Here is a 17,500-nt window from a genome sequence, read left to right as displayed (position 1 = left end):
TCGGTTATGCGGACGTAATATAGAAAATTACCCATCTGATAGCTTAAAGAGTGATGTAACTTGTACTTCCTGATGTCAAAGTTGCTTAAGCGTGTAAACCAAGGCGTCATACTGTATTTTAGGGAACAATTTGCATAATTTACACAGCAAAGCAGAACAAAACCACTACAAATGCTTTGAATTGTATGTTGAAACTGTACGGGAATGGGAGCCATGTCCGCCTGCGGCCGGCCGGCGGACAGACTCAGGGGAAGCTCCGCCTGCCGATTTTGTAGCCTCCTGGAATAATTTTATTTTGCCTACAAAATGTACCTGTCATGAATGGGTTAAGTCCCATTAGCAGGGGAGGAAATGAAGTATATCAGGGAAATCATGGGGTAAAACAGGCTTAAATAAGAAGAATAGCGAACAGAAATGTGTAAAACTAGTACAAAAAACGCAAAAAATTGGCTAATGAAACTCTACAGACATGTCCACCTTTGAAAGTCTACACACTGATGTGCCAGAGTTCTAAAAACTCTACACGAATCAAAGCCATCTTTCGGCAAAATCTCCGGGATTTCATACCTTTCAAACCCCCAAAACGTCCAGACCCATAACCAAACTTAACCTAACAATATATAGTGCCATGACTAGGCTAACTGCCCGAGGGAAGGTTTGATGGGGGGGCTCTGCCCCCCATCACCACCCGGGATTCATTCTCTTCGCCTTGGTATGTACGGCAAGATAGAGCTACATCCATACTGTAAGCAATAAACCAAATACCTTTATATATTGAAAAAACAAACTGTCAATTTTCCTTCGCTTCTTTCGATCAATTGGTCTATTTTGGATGTGATCACTTCGTTTTTATCACTTCAGAAATCAAAATGCGTTATTAAAGTTTTTTTTTCTTCTTAGTTTCCACTGTATAGTCTTAAGAACTACGTAGAATTGACGTAACCTTGAAAATGAAACATTCACAATGTCAACATGGTGAGGGACTTAGAAAAAGATAGGACGATTTTCTCTCTTCTCTGTCATCATCATCATCAAGGGGGCTGACGCTGACGGGGGCGCATAGCCACATCCACCCTTCACTTCCACCTACGAGGATCCCTCATGGCTAGATGCCAGGCAGGGACTCGGCCCATCTCTATTTCTTCACGACTTCCTCGGTTGTCCCACAGGCCTCCTCCACCCAGGGTTGTCTCGAACAGAGACGACCTGATGGGCAGGATCATCCTGAGGAGAGCGAGCCAGGTGGCCGTATAGCCTGAGTTGGCGATCACGGATTGTGCAGATAACAGGTCCTGTGCCAGTCTCACAGTGCAACCGTTGGTTGGACACATGGTCCCGCCAACAGTACCCCATGATCTGGCGCAAGGACTTATTACAAAAGGCTTCAAGACGAGCCTCAAAGGCACAGGACAATGTCCAGGTTTCGCTACCGTATAGCAAAACTGGTATTATCAGGGCCTTGAAAATCCGTAGCTTGGTCCTTCTGCACAGGTACCGACATCTCCAAATACTCTTGTTGAGAGAATTCATGACCCCTGCTGCCAGGCTAATCCGTCTGCTGACTTCATGGTCTGACAGCCCAGAGTTATGAACTACACTACCAAGGTATGTAAAGCTCTCTGTGACTTCAATGTCCTCACCGCAAGCATGTACCAACTGAACAGGTTCTCCTAACAAGTCCCCAAATTCCTGGACCTTGGTTTTGGTCCAGGAGACCTCTAGACCCAGTGGGTTCGCTTCATTGCTAAATGCATCGAGAGCCGCCACTAGGGTTTCCAAAGACTTAGATAGAATGGCAAAGTCATCAGCAAAGTCAAGGTCTGTAACCTTGATATTGCCCAGTGTTGCACCACAATGACTTTGAACAGTAGCTCTGCCCAGTATCCAGTCCATGCAAGTGTTGAAAAGAGTTGGTGCAAGGACACAGCCTTGCCTCTCTCCTGAACTAACAGGAAAGAAGCTCGACAGGCCCCCACCACACTTTACAGCACTTTCAGTACCAGTATACAGGCTTGCTATTAGTCCAATAATCCTTGTTGGAATTCCTCTCAGCCTCAGGATCTCCCAAAGTGACTCCCGATGCACCGTATCGAACGCCTTCTTGAGGTTGATGTAGGCTGCAAGCAGCCCACGCCCGAACTCACGGCGGCGCTCTACAATGACTCGAAGTGCGAGGATACGGTCTGTTGTGGACTTACCAGGAGTGAATCCGGATTGCTCCAGTCTCTGGTGCCTCAGTAGATGGTCTCTGATACGTCTCAGAAGGAAGTGGGCGAGAACCTTGCCTGGTATACTGAGCAGTGTGATGCCTCGGTGATTGCTGCAGTCCCAACGGTCCCCCTTCCCCTTCCAGAGAGGGATGACCACACCCATCAACAGGTCAGGAGGAACGGTACCAGACTGCCAGATGGCAGCCAGAACAGCATGTAAAAATCGCCCTCCTAACTTCAGTTAGGGAGGGAGGGTCCTCACTGATGGGTGGATCCGGCAGCGGGATCTCGACACTACCCGCATCCAAGTTATATGCTGGTACAGCTGCTCAAAATACTCAGCCCAACGTTCCCGCACCGCAACAGGATCTGAAACAATCTGACCACTTACTGAGCGAACTGCTGACACCTGTGAAGAGGGCTTGGAGTTCAGCTTTCTCAGGGCTTGGTATGCAGGACGAAGGTCATTTACTAAGAAATGGCCTTCTACCTCCTCTGCAAGACTCCTAATAAACTGTTCCTTGTCCCTTCTTAACAGGGCTGAGTTCTGTGCACATGAGAACGGTGCAATTCCCGATCCCCTGTCAGACGAACCGCACAACATGCATCTGTGGCTTCCAGTGTCTCCTGCGAGATGGAATTCTGTACTGCTCTCGGGTGTACACCATTCGTATCTTGAGCTGCATCAAGGGTTTCATGCTTAAAGGTATCCCACAGAAGAACAGGGTCTGTCAGACTGTCAAGCATTGTGAAACGATCAGAGATTGCCTCAGCAAACCTGCGGGCACACTCCCCCTCCCTCAACCTGTCCAAATGAAACACCCTAGGATGATCATTTGACCGCTGGGGAGTTTTGAAGTGGATCCGGAGGGTAGCCACAACCAATCTATGGTCAGTACCACAGAACTCAGCACTCCTGTACACCCTGCAACTCTGCAGGATCCTCCAACGAGTGCTAACGAGTATGTGGTCGATCTCCTTGGCTGCATTACCCACATCACTGTACCATGTCCAGCGATGTGGGTCTGGGCGCTGGTACCAGGAGCCAAAAATCCTTAATTTCTGGGACCTAGCAAAGTCCCGGAAAAGGAGGCTATTCTCGCTACCGGCCTCAGCTCCTAATGCCGGTAGCTGTCATGTAACTCCTTTATTATTGATTTTGAGATGAAAAGTGTCTAATTGTACATCACGATATCTATTCCATATCTTTTATTTTACTCAATTCCTGATTTTTATCTACTGTAAATTTTCTGAAATAGATTGGGATACAACACAGTGTAAGCTGCAGTGGCCTCATAGTCACCAAGAAAGGACAAAAATATAACGTGCGGTCACCGCTCAAATTCTAAGTTGATCAGCTTGTTTACCTTGCCAGGAAAAACACAACACTGACCGCTTAACCCATTGGTGCCGGGTGGCACGTACGTACATGCCATGGCTGTTGTGGACCAAACGCCGGGGGCATCATGTCATGCCCATTCCCGCGCTACTGGCTCGTCGGACGGAGGTTGTTTTTCTCCGGTAGTAGCGGCTTCATTTATATGGTAAAGATTTTAGGCAATGGCACCTAAAGTGAAGGTAAACCTTCAAAATTTTAATATTTTTATAAATTTTAACAAAGCAAAAGCTTTTAGGGGCTAAATGTCGCTCACAAACTACCGATCAAGCCAGCCGCAAACTGGAAACTGCCGATGCGCGCCAACAAGCCCGTGCATACGTAAACTTCCCAAAATTTTTACCCGTCGGTGATGGGTTAACTCGTTACTGTGATTTCTGAAGTAGTGTTACTATGCTTATCAAAACGATATTTGACTAATTATCAGTGTTTGCTGTTTGTGTGTTTAAAGTCTTTTATTAATGTCATTATACTTTATTTGTATATTTTAAGATTCATCTATACCGTTTCACCAGCCGGCAGGTTGACAGCTCACTGGCATGCTTATTTCCAAGGGAGAACGGCGGTGAGAATGTTGCGTTTCCTGTGTTGTGTTGATTCTGGGTTATTCTTAAGACTATACAGTGTCAAAGAAGATAAAATAGACTTCAGTAATGATCCCAGTTTAATATTGGCCCATTAAGAACTCCAAATGCCGAAAAAAGTGATTAAAATGGAAGCAATCTAGATGGTAGAAAGAAGGCACGAACGTTTGATGTTTCCAGATATATAAGTATTTGGTTTATTATTTTACTGTGTGAATGCAGCTCTATCATGCTGTACATACCAAGGTGAAGAGAATATGTCACTCGGGCAGTAATCCTTGTCACGGCAACTTAAATTGTTATATTTGGCTGGTTTATTGGTAAATACATTTTCCGGGGGATTTGGAACGGGTGAATGCCCGTAGTTTTGCTGAAAGGTGGGTTGAGTTCCTGTAGAGATTTTGTATTCTGGGGTGTCAGCCTGTAGAATTTCGAAGATAGTGGTTACAACTGTAGAATTTAATTGGCCCACCGGCCGTGGCCTGTTCCTGTGTCTGAGCTCTGCGTCGGAGCGTGAGCCCTGATACAGCGTCACACTGGCTGTTTATTTTTTCGGGTGTCTCACATGTGGGACACCTGTCGTTAGTGAGTTAAAGAACAAAAGAAAGTGGAAAAATAAAATCTCAAGCCAATAATTGCATTTTATATGATAAATAAAGTAAATTAAGAAAATCCTGAGACAAGATTCAGACACGAAAGATTTGACACTTAGTTGTATGAACGAATGAGAGAATGACCCCTATCATAACGCACAAATGATCAGAAAGATCGCTATGTGAACCAAAAAGTTCACAGAAGTTTAATTACATAAGTTAAAGGCTTTAAAAGTATAAGTGTGTAACAGCAGACTCTTAATAATCAGCCAAATATCATTTTGACAAGTGTGTAGTAACACATGAACTCTTTGGAATATCACAGTAATGAGTTAAGCAGTCAGCGTAGTGTTATTCCTGGCAAGGTAAACAAAAAGTGGGGTTTAGAATATGAGCAGTGATAGCAAGGTATTTTTTCATCATTTAGTGGTGACTATGAGGCCGCTGCAGCTTAAGCTATGTTGTATCCTTTTCTATTTTTTCTGCTCTATAAGATGGCGGTGTCCATTTCCTTCTATCTACGCACATTGTTATAAGTAACCTATACCCCCATAGATTCATTGACTGATTTTAAGTAGTTTTTGTGCTAGTTCAATTCAAATTTCACAGCTCTTAGTTCAGTTTAATTTACCCCTTAATTTCCCTGATCTACTACTACTTATACTACTATGGAAATGAATAAAGAAATATGATACATATTGTGAACTCCTACCTAATTTCATTACTCTTTTATAAGCTATCTTCAGTGAGAGGAACTGGGGCTAGCAGGGTCTGGTCTTTGAACCCTGCCTTGCTGCGGATATAATGATGCTGCTTGATAAAAGAGAATGCAAGAGGGATTCAGAGTAGTGCTTAACCACATGCTGCCGGGTGACATATACGTACAGGCCATGGCTGTTGTGGACAGTCCCGTTATATCCACTTGCCAAACTTTTTTTACCCGGTGGTATTGGGTTATTGTACAGAAAGTGTGCGATGTATTGTGTTAGATATTCCTTATTCCAGGCCGTTTCACCCACTCTTTAAGATCTTGGCAGAATCTTTCAATGTTGTGTGTATAGATTAATACTCCGATATTTGTAACCATCATGATGTAGGTTTTGCTTGGCAGCTCATCCATCACTTTATATCATGCTGTTTGGTTTTATATATTTCTTAACCCACTAACAACGGGTGTCCCACATATGAGACACCCGATAAAATAAACATTGCTGGGTGTCATGCCAGTGTGACGCTGTTTTGGAGCTTGTGCTCCGATGAAGCAGTGGGCCGTGGCAGGGGGGTGTACAGAGTCCGGGGCAGTTCCGCCTGCTGATTTTGTAGCCGCCTGGAATCTTTTATTTTTGGCTTCAAAACATACTGGCGTTAATGGGGGTTAAATAAGGGTATGAGTGTGTGCACTCCGTTCCATTATAGTAAGAGTTATTACACTCGCTGTACTTAACCATTATCCATACCTGTTCCACACACTGTGTCATGTGATTAGTCTATAACATTTCCTGGAATACTATTGGCTTTTTGTGTCAATGTCACACGTGAAATATACAATAAAATTTTCTAGTGGTTTTGTGTGCAATTCATGTGTAATCATTTTTGTATTTGAAATTCCCGAGCATTTCTTTAGGCCCCTCATGGGTGAGCCATCGATTTATATAATGTAAGATGTATATCTATTGCTGTAAATACTCATTATTATAATATTAGTGTTGTGTTATCATATCTTTTTCTGTTTAAGCAAAATCTCCTTCATGTAATGATGTATGGACTTTATCTATGCATGAAACTCAAATATTACAATAGATGTGCAAAAATGAAATGGCATCATTGTTTTGTTCACAAAAGGTTGGAAAGGATATCAGTTGGCGATTTTTAAAATATTGATATTTTTCATTTTGGGCTCTGAAATACTTGTATGACCAATAATTTTGTTATTTTTGAGTTATGATGGAAGTATATAGAAGATAAGTTTCTTAGAATCATTTGCTCTATTGTTTGCATATATTATTTCTCATCTAAAAGAAGGCTGGCAGAAAATTGACAACTGCAGTAAGTATACATTAACAGTAATTTGTAAGCAGTTAACCCATTGTATGTGGATGGCATCATATGATGTACAGTGCAATTGACAGCTGATCCATTGGAGCAATGGGTGGCCGCACGGCCTGGGAGCTAAGTGGGCCAGAGGATATCAGCTCCCAAGCTGGTATTCCCCTAGCGGCCTTCTAGGGCCAATGCTAGCCGCCCTGGGCCTGCGCGATGATGGGCTTTTTTCCACTAAAGGAGTTGAATGCCTTTGGCACGTTCTAAAACCAGGCCCTCCACTCTTTTTAAGCGCATTTTCATATGCTTGCATGTATTTTGTAAAGGTTTTCAGAGACTTTTGCAAACACATTTTTTCATATATATATAAACAAACACATGTACTCAAAAGAAGGAAAGCAGTACTGCCATAGCGCGGTCCCATGCACCGCCTGAGTGCAAAATAAATAATACTAGAGAATTATGCACCATATTGCAAAATATTGCAACCAATGGGCTAAAATATCTAGTAATCATTTTGATTCATGTGGCCATCCACTCGAATAGAATAGGTCTACCCAATGGATTGTGATGATTTTGGTTTTGATGGATTCTGTGTATATTATTATTTTGCCCTGCAATTTTCGTGGTAGTCTGTGTATGTTTGAAAAGTTTTTAAAATTGTTCTACACAGAAATGGGTAGTTTATAGTATAAACACACTCACTAGTGATTAAGTCCCTAGCTTCACGTCACAAAATTTATTCAACATTCCATTTCGGGCACTGCTCGAGGGAAGGGTTGATTGGGGGATCTGCCCCCAACACCTCCCAGAAAAGATTGTCTTCACCTCATATGCATGGCAAGGTAGAGCTAAAACTTGGGAGGACCAAGTGGACTTTGGCTATGAGTGGCACTTTCCATGATCTCTTTCCTTTATTTGTGGTGTTATCATTCATGTTTGCACATTATTCCTTGTACCAACAACTACAAATTTTTACCATTTGCAAGAATGTCATCTGATAAACGCCACCAAGTTTCATGTCATTTGAACAATAAATAGTGAAGTTGTTTAAAAAAACAATCAGAGATTCAGTTATAACTCATTTATTTTTACCTATTTAGCAAAAATATTACGTCACAGGATTGCCAAAGCCTACTAGATTATAGGAGATTTTTTTTTTTTTTTTCAAATTTTCAAGTATTTTTGAAAATGTTCGTCTTGATGGTCCCCTTTATGCCCCCCTCCCCTAATCCCGTGCTCATTGTAGTCGTGGGGGGTTTAGGAGATAGAGATTGAGGCCAAAGGTATGGGATCACCCCAAAGGTCCCTTTCTAAATGCCAAATAAGTCTAGGTCTAATCACTGCCCAAGAGTCTTTTCCATCTCCCTGGCCTCTGCGTATGATGGCCTTTGCTTATGATCGGACACTGCCCGCAGCCATTTTATCCCATGAGTGCATGTTCACTTCACCTGGCCTTCAAGTCAAATTTTTTCATGGTCACATTACCCAAATGGAAGGGGTTAATTTGTCAGATTGTGAGAATGACCTAATTGTCTGCCTTGTTGACTATGATGCATTGGCAGTACCGTGCTACGCTATCCCTCCCAGAGGCCAACATAAGTTTTACACCAATAGAGCCAAGTTTATCTTCTGTAGATATGACCTCCCCTCATCCAGTCACCCTACACCTGTAATATTGTGGGAAGTTATCCCACTGGCTGGAACTACTTGTAATGTTTTGGAGTTCTCCCATTATTACTTCTTGGTAAGTGGTAGTGGCTGAAGCGGTATGGTAGTAAGGCGGTGAGGCACTGGTGAATTCCTTGAAGGTGGTGGTGAAGTTAAACTTGTCACAGATTTAAACTTTATTTCTGCGGGAGTTGTGTAGATTGTACAGAGGGGCAATGTATCAGATTTAGATTGTGGTTAGTAATAGAGGAAAAGTTACTAAATATCTAATTTTACACAATATTGGATGCATATGAGAAAAGAAATGCCAGCATGCCACAATATGTAAAAATTTCAAAATACTTTTCATACAAATGACTAATCACAGTCATAAGATATTGTTTAATGATTATAGGATTTGGATATCTGAAAAGTTTACCTAGTGAGCGCTGACAAGAATGTGCCTCCCCTTTAATTTTTGTAAACTTTTTTATCCTTTTTGCCATTTTCCAATGTCCTTATTTGTCTTTTGATTTGCTTTATCTAGATGGTAATATCGGAAGATTTGGTTATTTGTGTCACATATCTCGTAATTTTCAATGTTCCGTTATACAACCTGCGTCGCTGGTCACAGTGGCCAGGAATACGGTGCACAGCATGGAAATGGTGTCCCCTCTGGAACAGGAGCTTTTCCAATCAGCCCACACATGTTACATTCTACATTCGTTCATCAATAATGCTAAAGCCCCCTTTCAGGCGTCAAATGAGTCAAATCACACACCAAGAGGTTTGTGCACTCGTGGTGAGTCTTTTCCATCACCCTGGCCTTCCCTCATGAGGGCAAGTTCATGTCATCCAGCCCGTGGCCATTTTGCCTGATGATGGCATGTTCACATCACCTGTCCCTTGACCCAGATTTTTCCATGATGGAATGTAATGTCATTCTGATTGTAGGGTTTAAATTTTAAATTATAGTTATTTTTCTTTAGAATTTGTTTGTTTGTAAATTAATGCTCTACTTTCCCTTCATTAATATTTTAATTTTTTTCTTGTTGATAATCTTAGAAAGGACATGTTAAACCCTGGGAAATTCAGTATATAGTTTGTTAGAAAAACCACAACAACAGATGTGTAAGATTTACAAGTTTCTGTGGAATATATTAGTTTATAATGATTTTTTAGTTACTTTGCTGTGGAATATATTAGTTTAGAATGATTTTTAGTTATTTTGAAGTTATATTTTTATGCATTTGAGGGTCTTTTTCCAAACCATGTAAATGTATTTTTCAGTGGATCTTAGTTCTGTACATATTCAATGCTTGTGTAAGAAGTGTTGCAAATACACAAATGTTGCAAATTCACATTTCAGTATTATTCAGAAAAGTGCAGTTCCAAATAATGTCAGAAAGAAAGACAAGAAGAGCCTGTATTTGGTTTGTAAGTACATAGTATTATTTTCTTGTATTCTTCTCTCTTTAGGTGTTGTCTGGGTCAGGTGTGTACGATGGTTCAGAAGTCCACGAAGCTTCAGCTGCGTTGGTGTCTTTGACCCGTGCTGGAGCTGATGTCGTATGTTATGCCCCAGATGCTCCTCAGATGCATGTTATTGATCACTCCAAGGTGAGATAATTGTGTCTTTATTTAATCTGTATGGTATTGCTTCAGCTTTGTGTGAGATTTCTCTTTTTATAGGTATCCCACTACATATTGTACATTTCCCAAATAATAGATTTAGCTTAATGTCATATTCTGACGTTTTGAATACTTACCTTCATTTTATTGTCATAGGAATGTTACTGATCTTTAGATATTTCATATAATGATTGATGTTTATGAAACCTTGCAGGGTGCACCTTCTGAGAACGAAACCCGCAATGTGCTAGCTGAATCTGCCCGTATTTCAAGAGGAAATATGAAGCCCATTACTGAACTGACAAGTGGAGTTGCTGATGCTGTGATTTTCCCAGGTGGATTTGGAGCTGCTAAGAATTTGTAAGATATAGTACTAGTACTTTTAAAAGAGCTATGGAAATGCAACTGCATTTTTCTTTCTGGCTGCTTTGAATAGATGCCTTTTACTACAAGAATACCCCATGCTGTAGTAAATTTGGAACCAGTTGTGTATTGCACTTTGTTTGTTAAACTGATGATTTTCAAATTGAATGCTTTCCTTGAAATCTATTCATTTTTATAGTCTTGCATATGGAACACCCTTATTCGTTCTCTCTAAAAAAATAGTTTTCTCGTAACGCCACACCAATTTTATTTGTTGCTTCTCGGATTTTTCAGAAAGAATTTAAGCAATGGCAAAAAAAAAAAAAAAAAAAAAAAAAAAAAAAAAAAAAAAAAAAAATAAGAGAGAGAAAAAAGTCTGGTGTGAAAATATAGGGTTTACAGAACAGAAAGAATAACCGGATTATTCCAATTTTCACCTTTTCATGGCACGTTGTTTTATGTAATGAATCCCATCCCTTGATCTACTACTACAATTCAGAACTAAGATTATTGTTTTTGAATTTACGTGTCACTTTGTTGTCTTCTTTTGCATGCAAGCTCTCAGCTTTACAAAGAAAATATCAATCTACTCTACTGTCTACATGCTGTATAAACCTCTCTACAATTAAACTTTAAACTAAACTAAGTATATAGTTCAAAACTATAAGTTTAGATTAGTTCTAGAGCTTAGAGTGGCGCACACCAGCAAACAAGTGAACCTTTTAGGGTGCCATATTGTTTTGTAAGATAAGAGGCTTCCTGAGTGGTTGACCTCTTCCGTGTGACTACAAAGAAGCTCTCTGATTGGTTAACGGCAGCACGTTTTGCATCACATTTTGGGCCATATGATAGCAGTGAAGCATCTAGATCCAGTGGAGTAATATTTGTTATGATTATTGACATTTGCTTTTAGTTGATAAATTAAGAATAATGTAAAAATCCCATTTTTCCATGACTGTAACATCAATTTTCTTTTGTATATAGTCTTAATTTTTTTGTGTGAAAAAATGGCAATATGTCCTGGATATTTTTATAATTTGATGTTCTGAATTTTATATGATTTATAAATATCATTTTGCATGTTTGGACAATAAAACATTTTAAAGGTAAATTAGTGAACAGTCTTCCAGGTATTACTTGACTCGTACAAAGTTAGAAGTCAAGTATTAATTATTCATTGAGGTCTTGCAAGTGACATTTCTCATCTATTGAAATATCCCAACTGTGGCATACAGGAGCTCTTATTCTTGGCTCTTCCAGGTCAGATTTTGCTGTTAAAGGAGGGGATATGACTGTGATTCCTGAGGTGGAGCGTGTCTTGAAAGATTTCCATGGTGCCAAGAAGCCCATTGGCCTTTGTTGTATTGCTCCTATGCTAGCTGCTAAGGTTCTTGGAGGAAGTGGAGTCACCATCACGCTTGGGAAATCAGGTAGGCCTTCTGTTTGGACTCCTCGGGAGTGACTCCATTATCATGTCTAAGGGAGGAATGTATTTGCCTTTTCTGATTATTGTTTTGTTTAATTTGATTATTGTATGATTTATGAATTAGTTTTAGTTGCAGTTTAATTAATAACCCATTCATTGTGGACTATTCAGCTAGCCACTTGCCTAGTGGGATGTGTATGTAGGCCTCAGATGGTGCTCTATTATTATTGCATTTTTTTGCCATATCAGATTTTTTTTAACCTTGAAAAATCACAAAAAAAGGGCTGTCCTATAATGTGAACCATGTAGGTGAGGCCAGGGAAAGCTGAATTTTCAGCTATGCTGATTTCCTTTGCCTATTGTCCTCTGAAATTGGTCACATGAATAATGCACTTTCTGAAAGTTTGTAGCCCCTCCTGGTTGTGATCTTTGGAAGGGTATGTCTTTTCAACAAATGATTTGGGTCAGTATAATTAACTATCTTATATCTATTTTTTATGAGTATGTATATCATTAACCACAGGAAGAAAAAAACAGATACACACCCAAGGTGATAGAAGCATAAAAAAATTTGTATGTCCATTGACCCCCCCCCCCAAAAAAAAAAAGAAAGAAAAAAAAAGAAGATAAAAGTAAAACCAATATGTATATAAAGAAAGCTTAGTTGATTTAATTGAATATATATTATTATGATTTAATAATAGTAAATATTCAGATTGATAATGTACTTCAGAGATATTAATATATTGGATAAAGATCATGGTCATTTTTTTCATATATATATTTAGTAAACTCTTTAGAAATGGCTGACCTGGTCATTTTTAATTTGATTATTCATGTAATGATTAGAATCATAAGCTATTGAGTTGTCCTTACTTTCCTCTCATGTATGTTGTGTGTAACAGGATGATTTCATTTTAACCCTATCATGGTGAGGCCAGAATTTTGTGCAATGTAATCATTACACAACAGTCTTGTCATTCTGGCTGGTTTTGTGCCGTATACAGCCAGCCCACCCACTTGCTCGCTATAGCAGGTCATGATGTGTATCCACGTCATACATGATTACATCATGATGAGGAAAGCTGTACTCGAGGGATTAAGAGTACTAAGGAGCAATTTTTTGCAAATGATGTACATATGTTGATTTAAGTAAGCTTTTTTCTTAACAGATGATGGTTCAGGCAAGTGGCCATATGCAGGATCCTTGGAAGCAGCAAAAGGCCTAGGAGCTAATGTAATTGAGCAGGTGTGTTAAATTTCTCTTGACATCTACTGCATTGTTTGTAAAAGATTTATATTTACAGCAAGTATTTTGAGCATTTGCTGTTATGCTGATTTATGAATAATAACAACCCAATAGATGGCTCCACAAGTACTTTAGTCACCAAGGAATGTTAATTACATTATAATCATGTCTATAATAATGATAATAGCAACAATATTGAAAGCATTAGGAAAAACAAAAGATTTTTCCCAAAAACTCCAGGAAAGGTCATAATGTCATGATGAAAGGTCATGAAAACTCAGATGAAGTCATGAGGTCTACTGATTGACTCCTTGGTGGCTAAGCACTTTTGGAGTCAACGGCGTGTGACTTCACAAAACAAAACTACAGTGAACACTATGTATTCCTAATGGCATTGGGTTGATTGCTGTATTATGACATTCCTTGAAATTTTATTCTATTTATTTATTTATTTTTTAATCTATCATCATTGCTTTTATTTTTATTATCATTGCTGTTTTGATTATTATAATATTAATAATACCAATGCCAATAGTAATAAACAAAAAGAAATTGTCCCCCAAAATAAAGGAAAAGGTGAGATCAGGTAGACTTAGTGTTCGACTATTTAATGATTAAACACTGAAGTAGCCATCTATATGTAAACAAAGTTATTTTTATTAGATCTATTCTGAATTCTTATGTTTACTTAAAAATTAAAGCCTTTTGAATATGTGGACTCTTACATAATTACTCAAAGAATTATCTTGCTGAGATTTTAGTGTTTCCTGAGATGATGATATTGGAATTTCTAGAAGGCCTTGCAGTACCCCCATTCCCATGCCTGTTGTTGTCAGGGCCATGGGAGACAGAGACTGAGGTCCAATGTTGGGGAGCTCCCCTACCTTGGGCCTCAGCTCTTGGCTCAAGCAGTTTTGTAAGGTCTTTTCTTCTCTCTCATTCTTTTTCCTTATCTTCAACCCTATCCCATATCTTCATCCTTTACCCTGTCCACTTCCTAGAGTGTGAAGTTTGTGTCGAAAGGATGAAAGGTTGACTTTGTGCCAGTCATGAACGGCCCCAGAGAGCCATGGGCACACTATTCCCTTGGTTAAATGTCTATCCCTAACTCCACATGGGGATTCATATTTCAGGATTACCATGGCCAATAATGAAGATTTTGTACCCTTATTAAGGCCATTGAGGCTTTCCCTAATACCAGCTAGCCTCCCTGAATCAAAATACTCTGGTTTACTGATTCATGAATCTTCCTTGGTTATGGCTCTGACTCTGCTACTACCTACCCCTCCTCGACAATTGCTGTCAATGTGACCCATCCTATATCATGTACCCAGGTAATAATTATTCCTCTCTCCCATTAACATGCACACCATCTCCTGCATGATCTTTATTATTTTCTATCTCGTCTTCCCTGGTTACAACTCTTTATTCTTATTGCCCTCCCCACCACAGTACTACCTCATTCCACACCACTCCCTCTTCCTCATGCCTTTACAATTCCCACCTTTACAGTCATTTTTACAACCGTCTTTAGCCCGGATAAGTGGGATTGATTTTTTGCTATTCCTCCTACTGCTCTCACTCTGACAATACTCTCTTCTTCCAACTTTGTCGCTATAAACAAGGCAAAGTTTCCTTTTTACAACCATTCCAATATCCCTTGAAAGAGTTATATCTGAGTCTCAAGCTAGACACCTACCTCCTTTTCCTTCCTACTGGCAATTTTCAACAGTATATGGAGAAACGGAAATTTTCCTGTGCTCATCACATTATTCTTTCTTCTTGTTAATGGCTTAGTTTCAGTATTGCCACCAGGTATCCAATCCTCCCTGTATGTAGATTTAACCATCTTTGTCTCTGGCCCTTCCATACCTGCTCTTTGTCAACTTATCCTGCCTGCTATATCATTGATCTCTTCTTGGGTTAATGACTATGGCTTTCACTTTTCTATCTCCAGTCTCCTTTTTTTATCATCACTGAAGGATCCCCGACCTCCACTCTTGATATGATACTCCACTCCAATTCCTTGGTGTCGTTTTTGACTCACTACTATCCTGACGAGACCAGTAAATAAAAAACCTGATCTTGATGCCATGCCCTTCTCTCTCTGTGTAGTTATGCATATTTTTACCAATTCTCTCTCCAGACTAACTGTTCATCAATCACTTCTTAGTATCTTTACCTCCTTTCATGCCTGTGTATTTCTTTGTCTGTCTGCATGAATGTTCTTCTCTCCCATTTACCCTTTCCTCATCTCCAACCCCTTCCTTTTTCTTCCCATACATTCCTTCCTTGGCTTAAACCTTCCTCCTGTATTTGCTCCACTGTTTTCCTTGTTACCCAAAATCAGCCCCCCTCCCTCCTTGTCCTTCTCACTCAGTTACTCAACCATGCCTCTACTCAGTCCTCCAGTATTCACATTTATACAGATGGCTTGTAAGTTCATATCTGGTGCTGGTTTTGTTGTAGTCTCTCCTTCCCATACTTACAACTTCCCACTTTGTCCTAAATCCAGTGTCCTTTCAACAAAACTATATATGATCCTCACTGCATTAGGACACATCTTCCCCCTCCTCCTCATCCTTCTCTAAAACTTTTGATCTCCCCTGGTCAGTCCCATTCCATCATAATAGATGCTGGGAAACTGCTCCTGCCCCTCTGATGTCTAGCACATTTATTTCTTTTAACCATTAACTATTGCCTTTGCAGGGTGTGGATGAAGTCACCATTGACCAAGCAAACCAGGTCGTCACAACACCTGCTTTCATGTATGAGGGAAAGTTCCACGAGATTCATGATGGTGTGGCCAAAATGGTGAATGCTGTTCTGGGTCTAGTCAAGAGTTAATTGACATCTGGCGCAATCATAGTGCATTGGGTAGTTATCAACCCTATAAGGAGCATTCAAGTAATATCTCCCTTGTAATCAGATGCAGTAATGATTTTAATCTTCATGTGATGTCTTTTAGAAAAGAAAAAATTCATCTGTGATTCATGGCAATAACATGAAGTTGTGTATTGGTTGCTGCATTGTTGTAACTATATATATGTACTGAAACCCTGACATGTATGAAATGTGAAATTAAATAGAAAAATAAAGCAAGTTTTTGAATCCTTGAATACACCTTAACCCACTCACGCCGGGTACATTTTGTAGCCAAAATTAAAAAAATCCGGGCAGCTACAAAATCGGCGGGCGGAACTTCTCCGGAGTCTGCCGCCCGCCTGGCTGCGCGCCACTTCTGCTTCGGAGCGCAGCTCCGAGACAGCATCGCACTGGCGGGCAGCCCGACATTGTTTATTTTTTTCCTGTGTCTCATATATGTGACAAGTAGGTTATTTATTCTCACAGAAGCAAGTTATAATTTAATATTGTGTGCATTAAAGTCTGTTACAATTAAAAAATATTTTAGCCTTCAAAAAATTCCATTAGACTTGCTAATCTATTCCCTTTTTGGGGTGGAAGGGTTTGCCTTAACCCCTACAATCCAGATATCATGGTCTTGTCATGGAAATTGGTTAAGCTCTGAGAAGAGTGAACAGAAATTGGAATTATAAGAGAAATCTTGTGGCTTTTTTTCCCTTTTTTGTTTTATGTCTTGAAACGACCCCATTAAGACGGGTTTTTGAAAATGCATATTTCCAGTTTAAAAATGTATGTTCATACATCAAAAACTGTTTACTGCTCACAAAAAAGCAAAACCATAACAGACAGAGAAACAATTATATTGTAAATTGAGAGAGAAAAAAATTAACGCTAATATTAAAACCAGGCCCCTTAAGCTACTTCATGCCTCATGGACAGTTCATAGATCAAATGCAGTTTATCTATGTGTCTAAGCAAAGAAGAGGAACAGTGCAAAAAAGCCATTGGGAAACAATCAACGGGTAGAAATGGGTACAAGAACATGGGAATGAGGTAGGGGACCAGGGAATGAAAATGAAGTACACAGTAGAGGAAAGATCTGGGGAATGACATTATTTTAACAAAAGGGAATCAAGTGAATATCTAGGAGGGAGTAGAAGGGATAATGGGGAAAAAGGGGGGATGGTGCAGATGAAGGAGAGAATAGGGTGTTGGGAGAGAGTGGGAGGAAGAAGGATTTGGGGAACATGATGATGGATGTTGGCAGTTAATTTGAATAAGAGGGAAGGGGAGTAGAGAGATTGGAGGATGAAAGACAGAAAGGGGTTTTCTCTTAGGCCATGTTTAGGAAGTTTTGGATGTCCTCAAGAGTTTCTGAAGAGGAGTTGAGTAGAAAGGTTTTCTTATGAGAAGAGACAGGTGAAAAAATATGTTCTACCTATTAAGAACCATATATATATTTTTTTACATCTTTAATGATTACAAATTGGAT

At 39.7% G+C, this 17,500-nt stretch overlaps 1 protein-coding gene across 1 annotated transcript in view; it reads left to right on the top strand.

Annotated features, from left to right (window-relative positions):
* LOC113824546 (ES1 protein homolog, mitochondrial) overlaps positions 1-16,241 on the top strand; it is an 18,219-nt gene extending 1,978 nt beyond the window's left edge. The window contains exons 2-6 of the mRNA XM_027377324.2: positions 9,953-10,093; positions 10,320-10,465; positions 11,729-11,898; positions 13,067-13,143; positions 15,853-16,241. Coding sequence (XP_027233125.1) covers positions 9,953-10,093; positions 10,320-10,465; positions 11,729-11,898; positions 13,067-13,143; positions 15,853-15,990 — 672 coding nt within the window. The 3' untranslated portion in view covers positions 15,991-16,241. The remainder of the gene's footprint in view (positions 1-9,952; positions 10,094-10,319; positions 10,466-11,728; positions 11,899-13,066; positions 13,144-15,852) is intronic.
* Positions 16,242-17,500: the final 1,259 nt, after the last annotated feature.

The sequence above is a fragment of the Penaeus vannamei genome, chromosome 26, assembly GCF_042767895.1.
Source record: "Penaeus vannamei isolate JL-2024 chromosome 26, ASM4276789v1, whole genome shotgun sequence".
NCBI lineage: Eukaryota > Metazoa > Arthropoda > Malacostraca > Decapoda > Penaeidae > Penaeus > Penaeus vannamei.
Note: the sequence above shows the minus strand (reverse complement) of the source record. Positions and strands in the feature narration are given on the sequence as shown.